Source organism: Salvelinus alpinus, chromosome 36, assembly GCF_045679555.1.
Source record: "Salvelinus alpinus chromosome 36, SLU_Salpinus.1, whole genome shotgun sequence".
Classification (NCBI taxonomy): domain Eukaryota; kingdom Metazoa; phylum Chordata; class Actinopteri; order Salmoniformes; family Salmonidae; genus Salvelinus; species Salvelinus alpinus.
Genome location: NC_092121.1, coordinates 7944747 through 7963422, shown reverse-complemented (window position 1 = coordinate 7963422; position 18676 = coordinate 7944747). Strand labels below are relative to the sequence as shown.

At 43.7% G+C, this 18676-nt stretch overlaps 1 protein-coding gene across 4 annotated transcripts in view; it reads left to right on the top strand.

Moving 5' to 3' along the window:
* The first annotated feature begins 1984 nt into the window (after positions 1–1984).
* Positions 1985–18676, top strand: part of LOC139565479 (signal transducer and activator of transcription 5B-like) — a 90451-nt gene continuing 73759 nt past the window's right edge. For 2 of the 4 annotated variants that reach the window (XM_071385857.1, XM_071385858.1), the window contains exon 1: positions 1997–2137. Coding sequence is in view for 1 of the 4 variants with exons in the window: in XM_071385856.1 (XP_071241957.1) it covers positions 2102–2137 (36 nt within the window). In the remaining 3 variants the exon portion in view is untranslated. Of the gene's footprint in view, positions 2138–18676 lie in introns of all 4 variants that reach the window. The other 2 variants (XM_071385856.1, XM_071385859.1) reach the window with 2 other exon arrangements.

Genomic DNA, 18676 nt, shown 5'->3' with positions numbered 1-18676 from the left:
CTTTCTATCTGTAATGGAGGTTATTCAATGAGATTCATATTTCCTGATTGTTTTTTGTCTCCAGCCATATACTTAGCTATGTACAAACATACACGCACATAACTACCAAAACCTGCTTTTGTGTGTAAAGGTTACCAGGGCCTGATGCATACACGGATCTAAGATATGACACACACACGTCTCTGTCTCTTCTACTCCATGTCAGTCTTACTATGCATCTCCCTCGGAGGGGACCATTCTCTGGTTGTTTTGTTCAGTCTGCCTGTAAAGCTGGTAGACGGCTGCTGCTGGCCCTCTCCCAAATAACTCAGTTTCACCTCTTTCTCACTCTATCTCTATTAGAAAGTGCATGTGTACGCTCAAACATTTTCTTTAAATCTGTTTTTTTCCATCTTTAGTTGTTCTGCCTGATGATGTCACTGCCAGCACTCATTGTATGCTCAATGAGAGATTGCTGGATGAAGTTTTAGGGCCAACTATTACTCTGTTATGACAAATCTGGTATGCTAAATGAGATCCAAAACATATCCACTTTAACCCTGTCTATTCCTCTACCACCAGATGTCACTATGTATCTCCAGCTAGAGAGTATGTCAATATTACAATGCACAGCATTTTAAAGTTTGAGTATCCATGATGGTCATATCAATACATGATCACGTTGAGGACTAATAACAACGGGATGTTTTACAGTCAATCGAAAAGGTTTTTGTAATCTACCATACAGGATTTTTTTTTGCAGTTGGTGTGTGTGGATCTGTAAATCTGTGTGAATTGCGTGTAGCACAGATTTGACCATTTAACTAATTTACAGTTGGAAAGGGCAGAGAAAAAGACTCCCTCTGGGAAGTGACACACACCCTCTCTCTGCTAACACCTATCGGGCTCTGGTGCTGTCTGCAGCTTAAACATTATATTAATGTGCAGGGAGAAGGATGCTGTGCTTAAATCTACTGCCTGCAAGGACCTAGCAAAAGATGAATCACTTTCATTTAATCTTTCATTCACTCCACCTTGCATTTGACTAGAAAGTGCTCTGCTTTTAGTCAAATGAGACAAAAGCCACTGCCTATTTTGTTCGCAAACAAAGTACTTCTAAAATAGATGCTATTTTCCATCTGACCTGACAGACCCTTAGCTATGTGTTGATGGTCTGTCTGTCAGTGGCTATATGAGTGCATAGCAGAACAAAGAGGGTACAAAGGCCTACAAATCTGAGAAAAGTTTCTCACTTGGCCTTGCTGCTTCCTAGAGCTGGGCTTCTCCATCTCTTCAACTTCCCATTAGTTTTCTCCACTTTCTTCCCATTGAGACACATTGAAGGAAACATGTGCACATGTTGGCCTATTCTTGTGAACACCTGTTATGTGGTTCGTCAATAGTCTATGTACTGACTACACATATGTACTGTAGTGCTATTTAGAAATAGATCACATTGCTCGTACAAAGGCTACTTCAGTTACTACAAGACTACTTCTAATGATGAAAATAACAATAGAATATAACATGATAATATGTAGGAAAATAAGAATAAACTATGTCTCCATCTATTTATTATTATTATTGTTATTTCATCATCAATACAGAATTGGCTAATTTGATCATTTAATTGCCTTACATTTGTTAGGTTATGCTATATGATGGTGGTAAATTAACTTACTGAAGTAGGGACAATATATTGCACATGTTCATGTTTTCATATGACAATATTCGCCTGTCAAACAGAAAACCCCGGAAGTGGGCGGTTAGAGAGGGAGAGAACATAGACCGTTTCTGCTATCTGGGATCCTTGGGAAGTCCCCCCCCCCCCCCCCCCCCCATTGAAGTTGACATTTAAAATGGTTAAGGTAAGGACAAAGGTTGGGGTTAGGTAAGGGTTATGTTAGATGTTTGGGTAAGGGTAGTTAGTTTAGGTTAAGGTTAGGGTTTAGGATATGGACGTCCCAAGGATCCCGGATAGCACTGACCGATCATAGAGGGGAGAGCAAGCGAAAGACACGAGAGAGAGAATGAAAAAAACTGCGTAGCGAACAGTTAGAAAGAGACGGGAGAGGTTCCTTTTCTGGGTCGTACGTACGTTGCGGAGCTTTCCCTTACTTTTATGCAAAAAGACAACTCATTTGATCGTCCCGTCAAGGTAGGTTTGTTAACTATGTCAGCTTCGAGAAGATTTTGGACAAGCATATTTCGTGCAGACGGTTTCTATTGCGAAAGAATGTTCTGACAGCGCTTTGTAAACAAACTATGTTTAGAGTTGTGCGGATCTGCCGTCTTTTACGCTAGCCAAGCGTGGTTATAATGTCACCGACAATACCACATGTGAAGCTACAAATATATATTTTTCCAGTTTACAATATTGATTGAGTATATTGTTAATATAATATTTACTTTGTTATTGGTGTTTTTTGACCCTTTCTCCTATATATATATATTGAATCAACAGGCTGGGTCCAACCCCCTCCTGGGAGTCAAGCGAGAACTCGAATACGCTAGATCATTTATTTTCTTCAACATTGCACAATGTTTTTAACATAACATCTTAAAGGCTATATTATTAACATCATTTGCATGTAGGCTATAACAAATGTTATACGGAATCATTGAAATAGCGTGTAGCCTAAGTCAAACGCAAATTGGAATGTGAGTTTATTCTATCAAACCGTTAGCCAGCGCGAGGCGCATATCATGGTATGATGAATGTGCGTGCGGAACTCCTCTCAAGAAGTTGTGTTGTAGCCTAACAGGTGAAAGTTCAACTTGTATTGCACATCTGTGTTCGTTAGGTAACTTTCGAATTTAGATAAGAACTAGATAAATAAATGATCAGTGCAACAAAGAAACTGAGTAATAATCCACTCTAAAGTGTTTGTGGAGATTATCTGGCAGAATATTTTTCGGAGAGGTTTTTTATTTTGTCCAAGTTTGCTGGTGAAACAATTAAGGAATAATTTGACAAACTGTTAACAACCATGTGATAATACACAACTGTGCACAATGACACAATTGCTACTGTAGGCCATATTAGCTACAGACGTTTTATTTGGTGTTGATATGCTGGCAAAGTAGCCCAATGTTTATCTTCATGCACTTCGAGAGCAAGGCAGCCTGGCTATTGGTCAGGTGATGCAGTCAAGGTGTGACATTCTCTCTGCTCCTGTTTATTTGAGTGCGTTATGCCAGTTGTTCTCCAAGCCTCCTTACCACAACTGAGTAAACATGGGTGTTTGGAACACAAACAATGGATTTAATTTAAGACGCTTTATGTCAATGATTCATAATTCAATCTGGAATAAAACAAGCCACATCATCTAGTTGTCCTAATAGTCTCCCAATCCCTCATTGATATGTGTCAGGTAGTTTTTTACTTGTTTTATAACAAAATGGCCACACAGGATGCTGTGTAAAATGTGGTCAGTCGTCATAACAATGAAAACAAACATGAAAACAAATAACAAACACGTGCTGTATGAGTAATCACTCTGAGCGGGTGAATCAAATCACATTTAATTAGTATTGTTGGCCCTTTAGTACCAAAACTATCATTCTGTTTGCTTTCTTATTCCTCTCTTGTGAGAAATGAGCTCAACATATTTTGTGCGCAATTGGCTTCAACTAACCTGAGATTAATTGATTCACACTGTGTTATCAAGGGAGCTTATTCACTTGTTTTCGTTCACAATTGTTGCTATTGGGGTTAGAAGAAGCACCATCACAGTATCGATGCCGTGGATGTCGGTTAAATGCGGAAGGCACATTTCGGTGGAATACATTCAGTTGTGCAACTGACCAGGTATCCCCTTTACCTTTCCCTAATTAATGTCACAGAAGCCACTGAAGTGTTTGCATTAAAATGCCACTGAAAGCAGTGCTGTGTGGTTCTGGTTGTTGTCACTGAAGAGATGGACATGTCCCATAATAGTACACTGTGTGACTCACATGCAAAGGTATGTAATTGGAAACGTAGTTGTTGGTGTTTAGCTGAAATGACACCACATACATTGACGTTATAGTGTTTTACTAGACTGTCATATGGCTCAACCTTACAAGCACAGACAGGTCTATGTATAAAGGAAATACCCCTAAATTGTTGATGTGTTGATGACTAAAATGTCAATGTCACTGCGAGCTTTGAGTGGTGATAAGATTTGTGTGTGTGTCCACGTGTGTGTGCGTTACAACCACACCGAGTATGGACATTGATGTTTGTTTAAAGAATCTCAGATAAAGAAAGTCATTACTTCCTGCGATGCAGTTTGATTGCACCCTTCCTTGTCCCTGTGTATCCTACCTCTTTCATGTTATAATGACATTATACACACACCAACTGACAGCAGCACAGGTCAGGATGCTTTGATTTGCTAACCAGGGGTAACAGTCAGGTGCACTCCCAGACTTCCTTGACCCAGCCCACCACCCCTTGAAAATGAATTGATTTGGTAGATGTTTTTATTTTTCTGACCCCCTGCAGTTATAGTTTTGCCTGACGACTCATTCTGAATTTAACTCTGCTGTTCTATCGATCGCTCCATACATTCGTGGTGGAGAAGAAATGGTAGTGGGTGTGGTGTTTGGCCGAAGTGATGTGGATGGGTAGTCAGGCTAGTTATAATTGGAAGACGAAGTGTAAACTCTAACATAGCCTATTAGCTGGAAAGGTATCTCCAAACACATTTTTGCTAGTAGAAGCTGTTTAGCTGGTTAAACAAAGGTTAGCCATGTGTTGGCAAAAACTCATGTCCAAGTCAAGAATGCTTACCAGCAGCCTTACCTGCTTTTTTCAGTCTATGTCAGATACTCCAGTGAGTGTAATTAGCTCCAATTACTGTGATTAGCTAAATATTAGGAGTTCAGAAATCAAGTTGACATAAACATTAGTTTATTCTGTTGTTGCTAGTGATGTTCATTTGTAATATTCATTAAAAGAAGGATCCCCAGTTGAATACCCCTAATCTAGCTGAATTCTCTGACCCATATCTCCTCCACATCATAATGTACCTTCCCCTGACAATTCACCACCCACAACCACTCCTTATTCCTCCTCCACCACCCACAACCACTCCTTATTCCTCCTCCACCACCCACAACCACTCCTTATTCCTCCCCCACCACCCACAACCACTCCTTATTCCTCCATTACCAACAACCACTCCTTATTGCTCCACCACCCACAAACACTCCTTATTCCTCCACCACCCACAACCACTCCTTATTCCTCCACCACCCACAACCACTCCTTATTCCTTCACCACCCACAACCACTCCTTATTCCTCCACCACCCACAACCACTCCTTATTCCTCCACCACCCACAACCACTCCTTATTCCTCCACCACCCACAACCACTCCTTATTCCTCCACCACCCACAACCACTCCTTATTCCTCCACCACCCACAACCACTCCTTATTCCTCCACCACCCACAACCACTCCTTATTCCTCCACCACCCACAACCACTCCTTATTCCTCCACCACCCACAACCACTCCTTATTCCTCCACCACCCACAACCACTCCTTATTCCTCCACCACCCACAACCACTCCTTATTCCTCCACCACCCACAACCACTCCTTATTCCTCCACCACCCACAACCACTCCTTATTGCTCCACCACCCACAACCACTCCTTATTGCTCCACCACCCACAACCACTCCTTATTGCTCCACCACCCACAACCACTCCTTATTCCTCCACCACCCACAACCAGTCCTTATTCCTCCACCACCCACAACCACTCCTTATTCCTCCACCACCCTTTCACCATCCAGGGCTCTCTGACTAGTTGGGTACTCAACATCAGGTCAACTTGCCTGTTTGGTTTGAAGTAGAGATTGAAAGAAGGATGCGTGCAGTAATGATGTTCCTGACCCGAGTGCTCCTGTCATACCATGTTCACTGCTATCCACTACTTCTCCCTGGGGCTGCATGCCCTTTAGCAGATGAGGACTTTTGAAAAAATACTGTTGACTTTGGCTCTATATATGTTTTATTACTTAGATTGGATTTTTGAAAGGTTTCTGGCTCTGTTCCATTTGATCTTTGGCTGCTTATAAGTTCTGCTGTATCACTGTATTGGGCTTTCTGTCCTGATGCCTGCAAAGTATTTGTGGTACTAGGTCCTGTAGATTTTCCTTAATGGATTGTCTGCCCAGCTTCATCTGCACAATTTAGGATGTGTTTTCCCTCTCTAAAATAAATAAGCACTAGGTCAGACATCAATGAAAAAAAAACGTTATGGTAAACCATCAAGGATTGTTTGCACTACTTAACCCTGACCCACTTGACATTATGGGAAGTGCTGCCTGGGGAGCCCACGGTTAATTCAACTGGACTATGTAACTGGCCGTCTCCACTGCCAAGACAACGTTTCAGAGGTCGTTTTGGGTCTGGCTGGCGCGGACAGTTGGCATGCCAGGCACACATGAGTTGGACAGCACAACCTGTCCTAGGCAGGGAGAGAGCAGAAACAGACACAGAGAGACAACTCCAGGAACAGCAGGGGAACAGGGGAAACCCTATGCTTAAGGATCCCGTCTCTCAACAGGCAGGGCAGGCCATGTGGTCACAGCATGCCCGTGTGCTTAGCCAGGATTCCCCCACTTGATCTCTTTCCCTGCTACCAGGCAATCCATGGCAGGGATACTGACCTGATGGGTCTTTACTGGAAGGGCTGGAGGAAAGAGGAAGATGAGAGGTTTTGGTGCATGGGTGGGTTGTTCTGATGCTGGTGAAAAGGGATGGGTAGTTGAAGTATTCCATGCATGCCTGTGATGAATTCATGGATGTAACACATTATAATTCTGTGGTTTCCATGGCGCTGTGAGGTCGCATAGGTAGAGAGCTCTGTACATATTGTACATATTTTAGGGTTGGCCCCATTTAGTTGACTGGTCGATTGTTTGGTCAATAGGCTGTTGGTCGGCTGAGATTTCTTGAGTCGAGCAGTCGTAAAAATAAAAATAAATCATGGTGCACAAGACACCTGTCTGATTGGCACCTGTCTCAGTGGACTAATCCACTGCGGAGGCCACAGAGTTGGCATAGTCCATCACTCTAAGACATGTGATAGTGATATTGTATATGCTTGTATTATGTAAAAATAATGTTGCAACACTAATATATCTAATATTATTTTATAACAAATGTTGGGTACGGTTGCTATGTGCATAATAGCAAAGTTGACCAGCATATTGGGATTGAGAACAAATCGGCGGAGGCAGCAGCAGAGACGAGGAAACGGCCCTTGCCTTAGCCTAATTGTCAAAGAAAATTGAGTAGCGAGGAAATCCCAACTTCATTTGGTCTATAACCAATAGCCTAACTTAAATGTGCCTGGCTTTATAAAGCATCCATATACAGTGCCTTCGGAAAGTATTCAGACCCCTTGACTTTTTCAGCATTCTGTTATGTTACAGCCTTGTTCTAAAACGGATTCAATGTATTTTTCCCTATAAGCAATCTACACACAATATCCCATAATGGCAAAGCGAAAACAGGTTTTTAGGAAAATTCAAAAACAGAAATACCTTATTTACATAAGTATTCAGACCCTTTGCTATGAGACTTGAAATTGAGCTCAGGTGCATCCTGTTTCCATCGATCATCCTTGAGATGTTTCCGCAACTTCATTGGAGTCCACCAGTAGTAAATTCAATTGATTGGACATGATTTGGAAAGGCACGCACCTGTCTATATAAGGTCCCACAGTTGACAGTGCATGTCAGAGCAAAAACCAAGCCATGAGGTCGAAGGAATTGTCTGTAGAGATCCGAGACAGGATTGTGTCGAGGCACAGATCTGGGGAAGGGTACCAAAAACATTCTGCAGCATTGATGGTCCCCAAGAACACAGTGGCCTCCATCATTCTTACATGGAAGAAGTTTGGAACCACCAGGACTATTCCTAGACTATTCCTGCCCGGCCAAACTGAGCAATTGGGGAGAAGGGCCTTGGTCAGAGAGGTGACCAAGAACCCGATGATCAATCTGACAGAGCTCTAGAGTTCCCCTGTGGAGATGGGAGAACCTTCCAGAAGGACAACCATCTCTGCAGCACTCCACCAATCAGGCCTTTATGGTAGAGTGGCTAGACGGAAGCCACTCCTCCGTAAAAGGCACATGACAGCCCGCTAGGAGTTTGCCAAAAGGCACTTAAAGGACTCTCAGACCATGAGAAACAAGTTTCTCTGGTCTGATGAAACCAAGATTAAACTCTTTGGCCTGAATGCCAAGCGTCACGTCTGGAGGAAACCTGGCACCATTTTCAGGGGCAAGGACTGGGAGACTAGTCAGGATCGAGGCAATAATGAACGGAGCAAAGTACAGAGAGATCCTTGATGAAAACCTGCTCCAGAGCTCTCAGGACCTCAGACTGGGGCAAAGGTTCACCTTCCAACAGGACAACGAACCTAAGCACACAGCCAAGACAACACAGGAGTGGCTTCGGGACATGTCTCCGAATGTCCTTGAGTGGCCCAGCCAGAGCCCGTACTTGAACCCGATCGAACATCTCTGGAGAGACCTGAAAATAGCTGTTCAGCAACGCTCCCCATCCAACCTGACAGAACTTTAGAGGTCGGCAGGGAAGAATGGGAGAAATTCCCCAAATACAGGGGTTCCAATAAATTAGCAAACATTTCTAAAACACTTATTTTTCTTTTTCACTATGGGGTATTGTGTATAGATTTTTCAGATAATTTTTTTTTTAAATACATTTTTGAATAAGGCTGTAACGTAATGTGGAAAAAGTCAAGGAGTCTGAATACTTTCTGAAGGCACAGTATATCTACAGAAATATGACAGATTTAGCTTCTGTTAGCCTGTTTGAGTGTTTGTTTAATAGCCTACTAATTCCGTGACCACCAAGCCTCATGCAACGGCAAAATGTCAGATGAAGCAAATTCCCAGATTCTGCTTTTTGATCTTTGCTACGCTGTAATGAAGGCTTTACATTTTCTTTTTGTTAGAACAGACTGCTATTACTTCTAATTTATTTAGTGTTGTTTACACTTCCAAACAGTCAGAAAAATTATATTGTAATCTAACAGCACCTGTCATTGCTGTAATGAAAAGCACTATACAAATACAATCTGTTATTATTATGAAGATTATTGTTATTAATAATCTTAATCATAATATTAATGGTGTATACTGTATTTGGGAAAAGTTCCTGGCTTGGTTATCAGTCATTAATCCCTTGTCCGGCGCCGAAAAGAGATGGCTGCCTCGCTTCGTGCTCCTTGGAAAATATGCAGTATTTTGTTTTTTTACGTGTTATTTCTTACATCGGTACCCCGGGTAATCTTAGGTCTCATTACATACAGTCGGGAGGAACTACTGAATATACGATTAACGTCAACTCATCATCGTTCCTACCAGGAATATGACTTTCCCGAAACGGATCCAGTGTTTTGCCTTCCACACAATACAATGGATCTGATCCCAGCCGGCGACCCTGTGCGACGCCGAAAAAGGGGAAAACGTGGCGGTCTCGTGGTCAGGCTTCGGAGACGGGCACATCGCGCTCCACTCCCTAGCATACTACTCGCCAATGTCCAGTCTCTTGACAATAAGGTTGATGAAATCCGAGCACGGGTAGCATTCCAGAGAGACATCAGGGATTGCAACGTGCTCTGCTTCACGGAAACATGGTTAACTCAAGGGACGCTAACGGAGTCGGTGCAGCCAGCTGGTTTCTCCATGCATCGCGCCGACAGAAACAAACATCTTTCCGGTAAGAAGAGGGGCGGGGGGGTATGCCTTATGATTAACGAGAAGTGGTGTGATCATCATAACAACACACAAGAACTCAGGTCGTTCTGTTCACCTGATCTAGAACTCCTCACAATCAAATGTCGACCGCATTATCTACCAAGGGAATTCTCGTCAATCATAATCACAGCCGTATACATTCCCCCCCAAGCAGACACATCGATGGCCCTGAACGAACTTTATCTGACTCTTTGTAAACTGGAAACCACACACCCTGAGGCTGCATTCATCGTAGCTGGGGATTTTAACAAGGCTAATCTAAAAACAAAACTCCCTAAATTCTATCAGCATATCGATTGTGCTACCAGGGCTGGAAAAACACTAGACCATTGTTATACTAATTTCCGCGACGCTTATAAGGCCCTCCCCCGCCCCCCTTTCGGAAAAGCTGACCACGACTCCATTTTGTTGATTCCAGCCTACAAACAAAAACTCAAACAACAAGCTCCCGCGCTCAGGTCTGTTCAACGCTGGTCCGACCAATCTGAATCCACGCTTCAAGACTGCTTCGATCACGCAGATTGGAATATGTTCCACATCGCGTCCAACAACAATATTGACGAATATGCTGATTCGGTGAGCGAGTTCATTAGGAAGTGCATTGACGATGTCGTACCCACAGCAACGATAAAAACATTCCCAAACCAGAAACCGTGGATTGACGGCAGCATTCGCGTGAAACTGAAAGCGCGAACCACTGCTTTTAACCAGGGCAAGGTGACCGGAAGCATGACCGAATACAAACAGTGTAGCTATTCTCTCCGCAAGGCAATCAAACAGGCCAAGTCTCAGTACAGAGACAAAATCGAGTCGAAATTCAACAGCTCAGACACAAGAGGTATGTGGCAGGGTCTACAGTCAATCACGGATTACAAAAAGAAAACCAGCCCCGTCGAGGACCAGGATGTCTTGCTCCCAGACAGGCTAAACAACTTTTTTGCCCGCTTTGAGGACAATACAGTGCCACTGACACGGCCCCCTACCAAAACCTGCGGGCTCTCCTTCACTGCAGCCGAGGTGAGTAAAACATTTAAACGTGTTAACCCTCGCAAGGCTGCAGGCCCAGACGGCATTCCCAGCCGCGTCCTCAGAGCATGCGCAGACCAGCTGGCTGGTGTGTTTACGGACATATTCAATCAATCCTTATCCCAGTCTGCTGTTCCCACATGCTTCAAGAGGGCCACCATTGTTCCTGTTCCCAAGAAAGCTAAGGTAACTGAGCTAAACGACTACCGCCCCGTAGCACTCACTTCCGTCATCATGAAGTGCTTTGAGAGACTAGTCAAGGACCATATCACCTCCACCCTACCGGACACCCTAGACCCACTCCAATTTGCTTACCGACCCAATAGGTCCACAGACGACGCAATCGCAACCACACTGCACACTGCCCTAACCCATCTGGACAAGAGGAATACCTATGTGAGAATGCTGTTCATCGATTACAGCTCAGCATTTAACACCATAGTACCCTCCAAACTCGTCATCAAGCTCGAGACCCTGGGTCTCGACCCCACCCTGTGCAACTGGGTCCTGGACTTCCTGACGGGCCGCCCCCAGGTGGTGAGGGTAGGTAACAACATCTCCACCCCGCTGATCCTCAACACTGGGGCCCCACAAGGGTGCGTTCTGAGCCCTCTCCTGTACTCCCTGTTCACCCACGACTGCGTGGCCATGCACGCCTCCAACTCAATCATCAAGTTTGCGGATGACACTACAGTGGTAGGCTTGATCACCAACAACGACGAGACGGCCTACAGGGAGGAGGTGAGGGCCCTCGGAGTGTGGTGTCAGGAAAATAACCTCATACTCAACGTCAACAAAACAAAGGAGATGATTGTGGACTTCAGGAAACAGCAGAGGGAGCACCCCCCTATCCACATCGACGGGTCAGTAGTGGAGAAGGTGGAAAGTTTTAAGTTCCTCGGTGTACACATCACGGACAAACTGAACTGGTCCACCCACACAGACAGCGTTGTGAAGAAGGCGCAGCAGCGCCTCTTCAACCTCAGGAGGCTGAAGAAATTCGGCTTGTCACCAAAAGCACTCACAAACTTCTACAGATGCACAATCGAGAGCATCCTGTCGGGCTGTATCACCGCCTGGTATGGCAACTGCTCCGCCCACAACCGTAAGGCTCTCCAGAGGGTAGTGAGGTCTGCAGAACGCATCACCAGGGGCAAACTACCTGCCCTCCAGGACACCTACACCACCCGATGTCACAGGAAGGCCATAAAGATCATCAAGGACAACAACCACCCAAGCCACTGCCTGTTCACCCCGCTATCATCCAGAAGGCGAGGTCAGTACAGGTGCATCAAAGCAGGGACCGAGAGACTGAAAAACAGCTTCTATCTCAAGGCCATCAGACTGTTAAACAGCCACCACTAACATTTAGCGGCCGCTGCCAACATACTGACTCAACTCCAGCCACTTTAAAAATGGGAATTGATGGAAATTATGTAAAAATGTACCACTAGCCACTTTAAGCAATGCCACTTAATACAATGTTTATATACCCTACATTACCCATCTCATATGTATATATACTGTACTCTATATCATCTACTGCATCTTGCCATCTTTATGCAATACATGTACCACTAGCCACTTTAAACTATGCCACTTTATGTTTACATACCCTACAGTACTCATCTCATATGTATATACCGTACTCTATACCATCTACTGCATCTGCCATGCCGTTCTGTACCACCACTCATCCATATATCTTTATGTACATATTCTTTATCCCTTTACACTTGTGTGTGTGTGTAAGGTAGTAGTGTGGAATTGTTAGGTTAGATTACTGTTGGTTATTACTGCATTGTCGGAACTAGAAGCACAAGCATTTCGCTACACTCGCATTAACATCTGCTAACCATGTGTATGTGACTAATAAAATTTGATTTGATTTGATTTGATTTGATTTGTCCTGTCAGAATGCTTTGAGTCAGGAGTCACACAGTCCCAGATGATCTCATACAGTTGAGGAGAGGAAGCCATCCAAGCCAGGTTAAAAAGCCATTTTACAACCTATGTGTTGTGATAATTGCGTTGTTTGCTCTATAACCTGTTACTTCATATGCCTTGCCATTGTGATATATAGGCCTAAAGTCGAGACAATAAAAAGACAGTGGCAGAATAAATTCAACCACACCTTTGTTTCATCACAAAACCGGAGAGCAACATCTGTCTGGTGTCCACAAAGCATATTGCGTGTAACAAACAGTTACATGACCTACATCAAGGTCAGGCAAGTTATTGTTTCCGACATTTTCGAACTACTAAACAACTATGGATTTAGAACCATGGAGAGTTACTTCAAGTCACAAAGAAAACAGGAGGTGCCTCCAATATTCCAGCCCCAGTTCAATATTTCAACATCATCAAATCACCTCTGTTTAGTCTTAATACAGACAGTGATAACTAAGATACCAAAAATAATTTAGTCTCTTTCATGACTCTATCATACAGTACACACTTTTAGTTTTTGTTGTCGTATGCTACCTGGCTAAAATGCTTGCTTGCTAGCCTAACTTCCTTTCATGGCCAACGATGCACCAGGCCAGCTAGTTAACATTAGCGTACTACATCTAGCTACATATTGAACTTTCATCCTCTCAGTCCAGGGGCACAATGTATGGTTAGATCAGAATCGCTGTTATAATCATTGTCCAGTACGGAGAATTAAGTCAAACCACTAGTCCAAATCCCTATCTCCATCCTTGGCTAATTTAGGAAAGGGACGATTTTAGCTAGCTAGCCACCGGAGAACAATGACAACAAGATTTGTTTTACTGTAAATTACATGTTGCCTCGGATGTGATGTGATTGGTGTGAAGCTAAATCCAAACTGGCTTCCCTCCCTTGACACTTTTTTTGGGCGCGCCAGGACCATTCACAGTTGATCTCACTCAGTTTATCTCAATGCCGATTGGCTATGATTATTTTATTCTTTATCAAGGGAAGCCAAATGCTCGCAAGCTTCCCTTGCTTTCAATTCTACGGGAGGCAACAATGTCATACTCTTTTAAACCAGACGGCATCAGATAGATGGCCTACACATATTGAGGGAAAATGCTGAAACACAGAGAGACAGAAGATGGAGGGGGGGTGTGGCATCTCTTGGCGTCCATGAATACACGCCGCTGGAGGAGGGAGGGAAGGAGGAAGAAAAGGGAAAAGGGGAGGGGGTGTTGATAGGAGGTTCAAATTGTCCATGTTTGACCATTGAAAATCATAAAGGCTGTTATTGGGGTAGGATAATCAAATCTTGGATGAGGACTAAGAGGGGGTTCCTATTTGAGCATGAGGAAGTGTTGCCCAATCAGAGTGCGGTGTCATGTAGGCTACAAGGAAGTGGGCACGTTCAACATTGAAGCCGACTTTAAAGGCGAGTCGAGACCGACTGATTTTCAAATCTCTGTGCATCTAAAAAAACGACTCAATCTTAGTTGTAGATCAGTCAGTCACGATTTACCCATGATACATCACGGTGTTAATGATCTCAAACACAGCCAATGAGTACCTCAGTGTGTGGCGTGGCCTTTTTCATATGGCCACGGTGTTGATTGGTTTCTTTTTACATTCTCTTCTCTCTCTCTGCCTTTAGCTGAGTAACAGTGTGTTGTCCAGTCCAAGCAGAGATTAAACCTCACCAGGGTGAGCGTGAAACGGGTTGAAAATGTTTTCAAGCAGAGAGAGGAGGAAGGGAGGAAGAGAGAAAGACAGTTAAAGGGAAAGAGATACTGTAGTAGGGGAGGAGTCCCTGGGTCTATGAGAAAGCATGTGGTGGTGAAAGCAAGGCTCACGCTAACCTCTACCCCCACTAACCCCGCCCCTTTCAGTTGGGCTCAAACTAATCCTATAGTCACATGACCTCCAGAGCTCTCAGCCTCTTGCCTAGGCAAGAATAATCGGTCTGTCAAATACATCATGTAGCCTGGGTCACGGTTGACAGCTACATTACTCTGAAGTTTGTATCTAGTAACACTAAATGGGTTACATTGTTAACAAGTGATTTATCATCCAACTAAAATCCTTCCTTTTAAAATGATTAAGATGGTCCACATAGTCATCAATACCCATGGAGTTGGATCACTCCTGCTGGTCTTCATGTGCCAGTGCAACGTATCTCTCTCGATCTCTCTCTCTCTCTCCCTCTTTCACTTTTGCTCTCTCATTCACAGTATTTCTCTGATAGACTGTAAAAATATATGTATTTTAAAGATTTCTCCCTACTTCTATGTTGCACACCAGACACTGAGACGCGTGATAAGGCCTCCGGATATTATCTTTATGACACACAAGAAATGACCAGCGCTCTCGAAGAAGGTCCCTCTCAGCCGTCGCTCTCAGCCAGCCATGGGAAGGTAGCATGCAAATTAGGGAGGGACATGTGGCTATGAGCATCACGTTTTTCCTCAAATGTCGCCTGTGGATATTTTTGTTTTTGTTTTTGTTTTTGCTGTGATTCCGAGTTTCTGACTGAGTTAAGCTGACTGGGTTATGTATTTGTTAAATGTAATGGTCTTTGGATGTACCGTACTTAATTAACTTTTATTTCTGGTTAATTCCTTCTTAAATGTCCATTGGCATTGTATTGGGGTTGGGGGATAACTGGTGTTATCTATCCTTGTTGTAATATGCAAATCGTTGGAAACCAGAATTTCAACCTATTCTCAGTTCCTTTCTGTAAAGTAAACAACACACATGAGTAAAATGCTCAACCACTTCACCAGAGTTACATTCAATAGACTCTAAACAGGAGCAGGCATTTTCACATTGAAGCTGAACCAATGCTCATTTGCATTCCCATAGCATTCACAGTATATTCTTTATTTATTTTTGGGGTTCTTTCTACCCCTTTTTCGTGATATCCAATTGTATTTACAGTCTTGTCCCATCGCTGCAACTCCCGTACGGACTCGGGAGAGGTGAAGGTCGAGAGCCATGTCTCCTCCGAAACACGACCCTGCCAAGCCGCTCTGCTCCTTGACACACTGCTCGCTTAACCCGGAAGACAGTCGCACCAATGTGTCGGAGGAAACACCGTACAGCTGGCAACCGAAGTCAGCGTGCATGCGCCCGGCCCACCACAAGGAGTCACTAGAGCACGATGAGACAAGGACAACCCAGCCAGCCAAACCCTCCCCTAACGCTGGGCGACGCTGGGCCAATTGTGCGCCACCTCATGGGTCTCCCGGTCGCGGTCGGCTGCGACACAGCCTGGGATCGAACCCGGGTCTGTAGTGACGCCTCAAGCACTGTGATGCAGAGCCCTAGACCGCTGCGCAACTCAGGAGGCCCTATTTACAGTATATTGTAATCGTTTAAATTATTGTGATATCATATGACTCTGATATAATTTCGTCCAGCCCAACATATAATTTTTAAAGTAATTAATTAAAAGCTACCCAATCTTCATAAGGCATGCTCACCTCATGCTGGGTTGGCACCGGGGGATATGAAAGAAGGCGTTTGAACTGTAATGTTTGATAAACTCTACAGGAGGTCCAATTTGCTGCAGGTCACGTTATGCTGGGCGGCAGAATTTGTTCATATGTTAGCAAATATCAATATCACTTACATGCCGCTCAGAGCAAGCCATAGCTACCATGCTATAACCACGTTGGGCTCTGGCGTTGTTGTTTTTTTTACCTGTCCTTTAGAGATAGAGACCAGTAGAGCCTACTAAGGGTTAATTCCCAGCCGATCACTTGATTCCACATCAGCGGTTCCTAAACTTTTGTTTGCATCAACAAAAAATTGCCACAAGCCTAAAAATCTTTCTTGATACCCACCAATCCGACAAATTCTCACCTAGCCTTCAGGTGCCGCAGACTTTCTCCCCCTGCACTCTTTAAACTTCTGGCTACTCTGTCCTGTCAAGACAGGCACAGATCATAGATTTGTAAATGAAGAGAAAGATTTAACAGAATGGACTGGATAAGTGGACAGATGTAGAATCTTAATTTGAGCCAGTTTGCTGTAACACGAAAATAATCCCGCAGCAACAGGAAATGTGAATTATTATGCAGATTATAATGATTGGAGATTTTCTCCTACAATAGGGTGATCTAATTTTAAAATCCTACATCTGTAGCTAGCTATACTATCTACAGTATGTTGTATGCATCTGTGTGACCAGTGTTCCTGTTGTTCAGTGGATTAGGCGAGGCAGTGATATCCCCTCAGATAACCTGGAGGAGAGACTAATCTAGTGGCTCCAGTAATGCACTAGAGGTCAGGGGTCATCTGCTCTGCCCTTATTGCCATAAATCAGCCTGGCATCAGCCTTGCAGTTGTTCACTGAAAGGTCAAGCCTAATAAACTCACCCATGACTCGACCAATGGCTAGCTGCTACTCTGAAGATTATTATGTGCTCCAGTGGTGATGTCATCTAAACTCTTACGGTCCTCTACTGATGATTTCGGTTTCTAAACCTATTGGGTCATTTTGGTCTGGTGTTTGGTTTATATTTTGCCTTGTCTTTCCTGGTTTTGGTGTTGTGGAGGATTGTATTCGCTGGTTAGGGTTTGAATTGGCTGTATTTTCCAGCAGGTGGTTTTGGCTGGTTATGGAATATAATTCTACAGTGTGTTCTGGAGAACTCAACTGTATCCTTTTGGCTTTCTGAGGCATTTCTTCTTGGTTAAAGATCCTGGCAGAGAGTAAAGTGGTCAAGCCCTCTGTTTCAATGGAGTTTGAGAATCAGCCTGTTAAATGTAGTGTAACTTAAAGCAGGATGAGGCCTAACCGGTAAGTTGATCACCACTTCCACGTTCAAACCTACTACTGGTTACGTTACAGCAGGAGATCCTCATTAAATATAAAACCCGGACTGAATGATGAAGCATGTGGGTGGCGGAGAACTGAGAAGAAGGGAAGGAGTGAGACAGAAATAGGGAAATAAGAACATCTCATCAGATGCCGCACACACACATCATGTTGCCATTATTCCCGACCAGCTTAATCCCAGAATGTTAAAAAAACAAAAACAAATGTAGGTCATGTCTGTGCTCCCTCTGGGGAATGGGCCAAATGTCTTTAGCAGATTAAGACCAGATGAAGCGGATGATGGTGATGATGACGATGATGATGATCCAGAAAGGACAGGGCCTTTTGTCAAAATGAATGTTGCTGCTTTAGTGGTGTTGTGTTGTGTTTTATAATCTGTTGTTTGACAGGATCAGGCCGCCAACCCTGATTGAGCAAGACGAAAGCCATGTCGGATGGTTGGTCGGTCAGGCTGTCTGTCTGTCTGTCTGTCTGGTGTCAAAGCTCAGGCCCTTCCTGTCACTCTCTTTCCACCTCAGTAGGATCTGTGGTTCTGACAGTCTTAATCACACATATATATATATATACTGTATATATATATATATATATATATATATATATATATATATATATATATATATATATATATATATATATATATATATATATACAGTATCTCTCTCTCTCTCTCTCTCTCTCTCTCTCTCTCTCTCTCTCTCTCTCTCTCTCTCTCTCGTTTCCCTTTAAATTTAAAATAAATAAATATCCTAATGGATAAGGAAGTATTGTCTCATTTCTGTCCTAGGCTCTCTGTTCTTCTTCTCATCCCTCTCCATCTATCTCTATCTAGTGCAGAGCTAGTGTAATGTGGACCGTCAGAGTGTGGATCTGTGGTTCTATTGATCCAATTAGTTCGTCATTGCCCCGGCGGCTCTTCTACAGCGTGGCTCGCTACTGCTCGCTGCTGCTCACTCTGCACGACATCTCCCACCCACCCACCCACCCATCTCTCCCTCTCTCCCTCCCTCCCAACCCTGCTGCTCAGCTTGCACTGGAGGAACCTCATATAACATCTCCAAAGTGTAGTTGAAGGAGCAAATGAAATATTGACTGGAGTAGTCTC